Consider the following 9,406-nt stretch of genomic DNA (forward strand, 5'->3'; position numbering starts at 1 on the left):
TTTGAACACAACTTTTCAATACATGTTGCGGATTCGTGACCTTCTTCACATCTCCCCTTGAAAACACGTCGATCAGTTCAAGCACCCTACACCGGTTACCTCGTGTTTCGTGACTTTTGCTCAGCTAAAAGGCATTACTGTAGAATTACTTTTTCATATGCAATTCATCATGCAGTTCTTTCTTCAGGGTTGCCACTCAGCAGAATAATAATAAAACAAAAACACCAGTTTTCACTGATCACCAAAAAGGCAAATCTTTAGGCAATAAAGCAAGCCAGCGACGAAGCCACAGAAATAAACTTCTTTGCAGATAATTTTTGGAATGGTTTCACCTTTGCTAACAAGGAAGCTCGTTTGGTGGCTAGCCAAAAATCAAATTACCTGACTTTTCACTAACTTTGGGTTGGGATTTAGAAGTTCCCTGACATTTCCCTGGCCGTGACAACCCTGTTAATCTTTCTTAGCCGTTATGGAGACAGTTGGTTGTTTTCATGGGTGGGGAGCAGAGGCACCCAACGACAGTTTTCTCTCAGATATTTTAGGCTATCTGAAGTGCCTTTAAAGCTCTGTAGGTTCATTTTAGGCTGCGCTATAATATTTTTATCTCTTAAGTCATTCTAGGGGAACTTCAGTCTTTTCGAAATTACTGGGACATTTTTGTCAATTTCCCGAAAACCTTAGGTCTTATTTCCTGTCCGAAAATCTTAGCTGACCTTTTTTCGGTACCCGAAACAACATTTTTATCAATCCGAAAACACTAGGCCTTAAATTTTCCATATCACAGAAGTTCAAGGTGAAAATTCCCCTCAGAAAATTGTAGGGGATTAAGGATCTTCCGAAGAGATAGTTTCAATAACAAAACGGTATACAGGGAGTCAGGGGCGTGGCCATTTGATAGTAGAGGAACGGTGCAACTGTATTTCCCTTTTAAAATCGCGAATTTTATAAGGGCACGAACCTTTTCTGCGCACTGAATTAACATTTTTTTTTTTATGAAAACTTGCTGGATTCGCAAAAATGAGGAAAAATATTTAATCCCAAGCGCGACTAATTGTTTACTGACCCAAAACAAGTGGGATTTATTCCTTTTTAAAAAGTTCCTGTTATGTTTGCTTCAACGGAAATCTGATTTCTAAGCCACAAAAATGCTGATGTGGTCTGAAACAGGCTGAAATGCAGCTGGAACGTGAATTGCGGTTGTGGCTGATAGCAAGAGACGACATTACTAAAAATGAAAAACAGTGAGATGTGAAAACTGTCGTTTTGATATCGCAGATTACGTGCGACGTATAAACAAACGAGTTTTAGTACACTGATGTGCTGGAAAAAGCTTGTTTCACGTGATTTTGTCCACAACATTTTGTCCACTGGTCATGTAAGGGACCGTTCATTTTTTATGAGCATGGGGGGCTGGTGGGATTTGGGGGGGGCCACGAGAAAAAAAAATGGCACTAAAGGTGGGGGGGGCACCAAAAAAAATTGAGTGAAAGAGGGGGGGGGTCACCAGCAATAATTGGCTAGTAGGGGAAATTGAAAGTGGCTCAACACAGAAACAGATGAAGAAATTGAATATTATTTCAATTGCCTAACCACTTTTAATTTGTTTTACATACTGAGGTCGAAATCTGCATTTCATATTAACAACAACTGAGGAAATGAAGCATATCTGTTGGAAAAGCAATAATAAATATAAACTGAAGTAGACACCTATGTTTGTACAAGTTCAAATCAATATAAAAATGTAACAGTCTCACTATTGAATCATCCGTGGGGGAGTAGTTTTCTATTAAGTGGTTGTACTCAGAACTATATCAATAGATTGTTTAATGTTCTGAGCACAGTTAGTACTCACTAGTACTCACTTTTATAAAGACTGTTGATTGGTAAATTATTTGAACCCATGAGTATCGGTAGACTCAGCAGTATGCCTAGTGTGAACATCCAGATTAGTTTTTAATAATAGAACTGTTGTTGGTGACTTCAGTTGACGGTAAATCTGAGCAGAGGCCATCTTCAGAAAAGCTTGTAACTGTCATTTTTAATAGCAGTACTTTAATATCCAGGCGCGTAGGAGGGGGGTTCAAGGGGTTTGAACGAACCCACTTTGAAGATCAATACTGGCGGAAGAAAAAGCACAATGAGGAGGTTGAACAACTACATGAGGTGTACTATGCGAGAGAGTAGAATGTCCGTCCTGGTTCTAAATGCATATCAAATATGATATGCCTGTCAATCTTGACGAGATAGTCAATTTGTTCGAAGGCCTACACCCGAGAATGATGCAGTTTACCAGCTTGGTGTATGACTATCAGCAGATCGAATAGCTATCAGAACTTGGCAGGGCGCGGAATGTACATTGAACTTTCTTGTTTAAGTTGAAACAATTATGCCGCAGAAATGATGTATATAGCTTAAAAAGCTGCTGTAAAACAAATTTGTGATTCGCCTAAAGTGGGTCTAAAAATGCAGGAAATGAGGTTTCTGGGAACCTAGATTTTCAAAAATTTCCGGGGGAGCATGCCCCCAGACCCCCCTAGTAAGAGCGCCTCCAGCGCTCAGCAAGATTTGGGGCTCAACGAACACCCCTATCTAACCCTTACCTACGCGCCTGATATCTGTGTGTCCGCTGTTTTTTTCTGTTTAATATGACTCGTAATCGTTGATTGGTATGCTTCTGTACGTGTATTAATTGTTTCTACTCGAAGGGGAGTTATTTCACGTTAACCATTTGCTTGATTAATTTTTCTAGTTCATTTGAGGATCTAAATGGAAATTTAGGGTTTGCCGTTGTCGTAAACGTGTTGCTATCTATAAAACGTTTTTTTAAACAAGAGAAATCTTTACCTAAGCAGAGAACGGTAACTTTTTAATAGTACTGTAAAGAAATCACAGTAACAATTACGTTTATCTTTGATATAAACAGCACATAAGCGTTTTGTTAAAGTAAGGAGTATGATTTGTTTCTGGTTGGGTGGGAGGGGGGGGGGTCATCAGAAAAAAATTGTTTTTGCTGGGGGGGGGGGGCATGTGGAAAAAAATTGCATGCTAGGGGGGGGGGTCATACAGTTTCGTAGTGGTTAATAACCAAATCCCATCAGCCCCCCCCCCCCCCCCCCCATGCTCATAAAAAATGAACGGTCCCTAAGCTGTAATGAAATGAACTCCACGCGATCACACTGGATACAGGACTGTGTGTTTTATGTAAGCCACAATGAAATGAACTACTACGTTAATACTTACAGGAACTCTAAGCCCTAGTAAAAAAGATTGTATGGAAATCCTTTTGTTGGTTACAGCAGCTGTTATGATTGACCAAAGAGACTGGCATTGGTCTTAAAATACCCAACAGGAATCCATTTTGAAAATGATGTATTATTCAGTAATGACACAGGCAAACTCAGAAAAAGAAATTCCGAGTGTTCCTATCAGGAGTCGAACGAAAGACCTTCCGATTACTAGTTCGGATACTCTACCACTGAGCTACAGGAGACTCATGGGAGTTAAGGCCATTAAACTGCAAGGTCCATATTCATTTTATAAGATCTCCAAGTTCCTGACAGAAGAAATCCCTATGGTCTTCAAACACCACACAGATACTTTAGTCTAATGGGTCCACAAGTGACAAATTCCAGAGTTTCAAACTTTTCATTCTAAGCCCACACTTGCAGTCTTTATTTCAAATATAGCATTTATCTGTGTTGCATTTTTGTACATAAAACATTTTTCAAAAGCAATTTACCAGTTTTAATATTAAACAATAATATTGAAAATATGAAATTTAAGACAAACATCTAAAATAAATAATTTCTTTCAAGTGCCATATCATGAATGATAATAATTATTGCAAGTTACATAATTTTCTGTTCTTAATATCATAATTATTATATTTTTGAGGGGGGTACCCTATTGATTTTATCAACACCAGATGTGGAAATATGTAGACGGGTTTATGTGAATTTATGTAATAATGGATCATTGTATGATGCAATTCCAGGGATTTGATCTGCTTAGCCGCTATTATAATTGAGCCATCATACCATACCAGAGTAATAGCAACCACTAAATTGTCTTCTGGTTGTTCTTGAAAAGCGAAATCAGCAAGATCTATCAAAATGTCTTGATTGTTTAAAAAAATTATTCCACTCACACTTGTTGGATATGATATGATTATGGCCAACTCGGGGCTAGGCACCTTGTTGGCTATCTATTATCTCATATCCAATACACACTCGTGAAATAATTGTTCATTATACAAATGTTATGTACATTATACCCCAAGTGTATTGATTCCATGTATGGCCATTTGTTCTGGCAAAGCTTAAACTCCTATGCAGGTGATTGGGTGGTTGGATGTACACATGGCTTTAGGATTTTTTTGCTCTGTTTCTCTTCTTGAGTTCTCCACTCAATGCAAGGCTTGTCCTTGCCTTTGTCCAGTTGGCACTTGACTTCCGTCTTGCTTGGCGACTTGGAGGAGACACACCACTTTGACTGCTTTGTGGTCTGGTTAGATGTTCTGCAAAAAAAGAATGTACTTTTGATGCAAAACACGACATTGTTAGGGTAAGTCTGAGTAAGAGTGTGAGATATGAATCAGAAGTGTTAAGAAAAAAAACTTGTACTAAGCTCCCTTATGGTCTCCTTGGAAGCTTTACACTTTGCTATAAAATTCTTGCTAAATAAGATCCCTCCCTTCCTACTAAAATTTCAAATGACCTTCCATAATTGAGTTTGAGGTATGGATTTTTACACAATATATTAAATAGCAAAAGTTGTCTGACTGTAACGAAATTTTCATTCCATTTTCTTACTTTCCAACTTCTCAAAATTGTTTTCCCTCTCTCCACCTCCCCTCTTGGGGCCCTTATGATTAAATGAAACCTCGGTGTCTCCGATGCTTAAAAAACAGTGACTGACATTAGCCCCTTGAACAAACCATTATAACTTGGCAATTAGTTTAACAGGTTTTTGAGAGCTGGAAATTAGTGAGAAAAATCAACGATGTGAAGGCTTACGCAGAAATGTTGATGTTATTGTCCTGATATCATTCAGTAATGGTGTGTATGTTGATGCTTCCTCGCCTTCTTTTTCTTCAAAACAAAATTAATTAACAAAATAACCATTAGTGACATTAATAGGAGATCCGTTTTCTGGCAAAAAAAAACCCCTCGCAAATGAATAAGAGGGTCATTTTCTAAATAAACTGCAGTGCTGCATTGGTCGGGAGTAAAAATGAATGTTTGGTTTAACAGCAGAGTTGATATAACTAAAGGTAAATTGGCCACTGTAAAGAGATTCAAGTGCTGACGTTTCGAGCGTTAGACCTTCACCAGAGCAAATCTGATGAAGGGCTAACATTTGAAATGTCATCACTCAAATCTCTTTCCAGTGACACGTGAGGGAGGGAGATCCTTATTCGTTCTGCTCTTTCTCGCACCCTATATTTTTCATGCTCCTACTACAAAGGCTATTTAGCCATTGTAAAGAGATTTGAGTGCTGCCGTTTCAATTGTTAGCCCTTCCTCAGAGCAAATCAAGGAATTGTGGGTTGTATGTGGTTTGTATAGTGAGCAGTGAAGCTACGCTATTGATGGGCACATGGTAACATGGAAAACAAAAAAAAAAAAATAAGTCAAATGAAAAAGAATATGTTGATTCGTGGAGATTAAGATTGCCAATTTGGAAGATGAGTTAAACAAACATTGTTTCCACTCCCCCCACCGATCCAGCTGACACCACAGTTTCTTTAGAAACTGACCCCTTATCTATCTCTCATTAAATAAAGACTTCTACTACTACAACTATGACTACGACTGCTACTACAACTGCACCTTTTACCCTTCATTAATATTAACTGAAAAGCAAAATTCAAGTCGATTTACTGGCAATCGATGACATTTGAAGGGCTAAGACCATAACTGACTTATGTCAAATTTCGCTGACTTGATATTGTGTGTAAATAAAAACCAGCAGAAAAAACAGAGCAATGTTCTCTGACCAAATAATTTAAAGCAAAAATTCTGACATTTTCAAGCAAAAAGAATATAATCATTCTAAAATTTAACACACGAAGGTTTAATATGCTCTCAGCCCCACAATTATGTTTAGCTTACATCTCCACTGTAGCTGCCAGCAACAATAGCGGGCTGCCAACCTTGGATTGGCATTTTGTTACATAAGGCCTATTTTAAATATTAAATAATCTGCAAATGTGAAGCCCATTGTGTTAATGTACAGCAGAACTGTCAAGAGTCCAACATCTTCTGAACAGTCTTCAGGGAGGAATTTTTTTTTTTTTTTTTTTTTTTTGGGGGGGGGAGGGGGTGTGCAGTCATTTCCTCACTGACTGATCATGACCCTGGAAGCCTGCTCAGATTGTTCGAACTGTACCAGTACACTTTGGATGCTTGCACAAACCCAGTCCCGATGCTGTGCTGTTCAAAATTATTGCGAGACAATCGCTGGCAAGATGAGTCACGACAGACTGACTCTACCTTCATCAAGTCTTGGTCTGAGCTGTGGAACTAAATGACCTCATATTTCGCTCCTTTAATGTCAACGTTAAACAATCTCGCTGGACAAACGCAATGTAAACTTTAACACAGAAAACGGATTAAGCTTAAATATTTAATTAAGCCCAGCAACACTTACTGTCAACTTTAATGAGAATGAACGAGTGCCTAGCCTTGAGCAGATCCGTTGCATATTCACTTTTGTGCTCCAAAAGGTTTTTAAGATTCCCCGATTCATCACACAAGTCAATAATCTCTAAGAAACAAAGAGAATGACTTTGAGAACCAAGCAAACAGCTTAAGATACAAAGGACGTGATACTGGGTCAATACATAAACAAAATCGTGACAAACCTTCCCTGTCTCGACGACATCTCTTTTTTATGTCCTCAAGAAGAACTTTTATCATACAGTTGGGGTTGAAAAGGGCTTCTTGACAATCTAATTTTAAGGAAAGAAAAAGATGATGGCTTAAGCTTATTTTTATTTCGTGAACTTGTACGAGTACGTAAAGACACGTAAACGTGAGCAATGTCACGATTTCCAAGTCGTAAGAACAGATGAAATCCTTACCTCCAAATCTTACCGTTATAAACATCTTTGGAAGCGAGTCACTCTTTAACAAACAAACTTTCTCATCTAAGCTTAATGATTTTAAGACAGCTGTATTGTGTTTTGAGCCATCATTACCTCAAGTTCAAAAGCCGGAATGTTGTAAATTGTCATTGTCATTCAAGCGAGAGTTAATCACGCTTTTGTTTGACAATTACTGTGCCATGGAAACTGTGATTATATAACAGCTTTCTTCGCCAAATGTTTGCTTTTGACATGAAAGCGAGGACTCAAAAGACGCGGCTGCTCTTTTTATCAAATGCCACAGGTATACCATTGTCGTCAATTTGTGTGGTAAGCTGTGCACTTCTTACCCCTGTCAGTCCAAAACCTGTGCTTCTGCCAGCTTTTAAACCAATGCCATGACCTTCACAGCCCCTTGTGGCTGTTTAAAACGCAAAAAAAAAAATAATAAAAAATACTACCTTGTTGTTTATCTTTCTCTTTTTTCTATTGTTTACTTTGGCGATATACGCTGGCCATACCTGAAAATGAAAAGTGCGATAAGCCTATTCCAAACCGATACAACCATTGTAAATATGCACATAACGCCCCATAAACCTGTCAGGAGTACCTGATGGGGCCGCTCGACTAAAAACCCGCTTTACAGGCTGGAATAGAGCCAGCTGGGAACTGAATACATTAGACGGTTAACTGGCTAGAACGTTTCTAAATATCTAGTTTGCTGAGATTTTTTAATAAAACACTGGTTCTAGCTGGGTAAAAATGCCTTGTTTGTTTTTCCTGCCTGTCATGACCCCTCTCATGCTCGTAAAATATCGTATTTGACTTTTCGCTCTAACACTGTCTTTACCAATAAAATTTGAGGGCAAGTAGCGCGTCAGGAAATAACGACGGCTCCACTCCATCTTGTGTTGTTCTTTCTATTTCTATATCACGCTTTATTTCATATCATATTCATATCATTACAACTCGGCGGCGTGATCAACAACAGCCGGACATCCGTCTACATTCGCAGGCTAAAAGCCCACAAGTGATAACGTAGGTGTTTCTTTTGTTTGAAGTCGTCGAGAAATCGACCTCTGAAATCCCCGCGAGTCAGGAGTTATTCACATTAGGATTACTGGTTTGTGGTCGCCCCTATATCAGATTAGTTCTTTTTTTTTAATATTTGGAGCGACAGAAGGGCCCAGAGAGCTCGGCGGACTCATTGCGGACAGGCTCTCCGCTCACCCGGCTCGCCAATTTTTCTTTTCGCCCTATACTTGAGTGGTGTCCGGGAACTGCAGTTAGCCTGAAGGCGACAAAATTGTCAGGCAGAAATCGCTGAAATCGACTTTGAAGACAACGTTTTACTTCGCTATTCACCAAAGCTCGTTTAACGAAATTTCTGATATCATCATTATAATCATCGTCATCATTATTATTATGTGCTTTTGATAAACGTATGGATGCTAAAATAGAACCACATAGGGCGCGAAGCGTAACCTATGCGATCTGAAGGAACTATAAAAAGAAATCTCCTGAGTTAAAATAAAAAAAAATTGGCGATAAAATATAAAAATCTTATAGATAATCTAAAGCTCTCTAATACTAAAACTATACATGTATTGAGCTCCTATGCTATTCCCTTAGGAAAAGTCAAGTCACGGTCGCTTTGAAAGTTCTCACTATGTTGAGAGAACTCGAGATGGTAGCCTTCTGCATCCATCTCAGTACGTCATAGCCCCTGCTGCCAAAGAGCCTCCTTATTGTCAGGTCTACATCCCTTGACCATCCCCCCAGCACGTCAATGATGATGTTACATTCTTCAACGTCAAAGCCAGGGTACGGCTTTTTCAGCTCGAATCGCAGTGACCTGTACTTGACCTCCTTCTCCTGTGACTTCTTTTCCCGATGCTACATCAACGGACAGGACATCTCCACAGCCCACACCTTCTTATTCTTCTGGTCCATAAATCGAGCGTCCACTCTGTTAGCCTTAACGATGGTGTTTTCCGCATAAACTGGGACATCCCAAAACGTTAATGCCTCAGATGACTCATAGACTGGTTTGGGCACTGCACACGAGTACTAGGGAGGGACTGAACCAATTAACCTCAGATCCCTCGTCATCTCGAAGAAGAGGACTTTCAGTGCTGCGTTGTGTCTTTCTAGGTCTTTAGACTGGGCCAGAGCAGAGTACCCCGCTAGCATATTATTATATCAGCAAAAAAGAAATTGTAATCCTCGCGAACTATTTGAAGGCAAGTAGCGCGCCAGGAAATAACGGCGGTTCCACTGTTGTATGTGAAAATCGTAATACTCGCGAACTATTTTACA

The 9,406-nt window shown here is 39.2% G+C and overlaps 1 protein-coding gene across 1 annotated transcript; it reads right to left on the reverse strand.

The window, feature by feature from the left end:
* Positions 1–3,626: 3,626 nt before the first annotated feature.
* Positions 3,627–7,319, reverse strand: LOC146449327 (uncharacterized protein CXorf65 homolog). The gene is made up of 5 exons (XM_085101661.1): positions 7,085–7,319; positions 6,866–6,952; positions 6,652–6,768; positions 5,016–5,090; positions 3,627–4,516 (listed from the first exon to the last, which is right to left on the reverse strand). Exons 1-5 carry the CDS (start codon positions 7,107–7,109, stop codon positions 4,365–4,367), a joined length of 456 nt encoding a protein of 151 aa, XP_084957787.1. The 5' UTR covers positions 7,110–7,319; the 3' UTR covers positions 3,627–4,364.
* Between the last annotated feature and the right edge of the window lie 2,087 nt (positions 7,320–9,406).

The sequence above is a fragment of the Pavona decussata genome, unplaced genomic scaffold (genome assembly GCF_977016875.1).
Source record: "Pavona decussata unplaced genomic scaffold, jaPavDecu1.1 SCAFFOLD_602, whole genome shotgun sequence".
Classification (NCBI taxonomy): domain Eukaryota; kingdom Metazoa; phylum Cnidaria; class Anthozoa; order Scleractinia; family Agariciidae; genus Pavona; species Pavona decussata.

Excerpts from the sequence above, each read along its gene's own strand:
- LOC146449327 (XM_085101661.1), bottom strand. The coding sequence starts at position 7,109 with ATGTTTATAACGGTAAGATTTGGAG. Across the intron at positions 6,769-6,865 it reads ATGTCGTCGAGACAGGGAAG|AGATTATTGACTTGTGTGAT; the intron begins GTTTGTCACGAT and ends TTTGTTTCTTAG. Across the intron at positions 5,091-6,651 it reads CATTCTCATTAAAGTTGACA|AAAAAGAAGGCGAGGAAGCA; the intron begins GTAAGTGTTGCT and ends TTTGTTTTGAAG.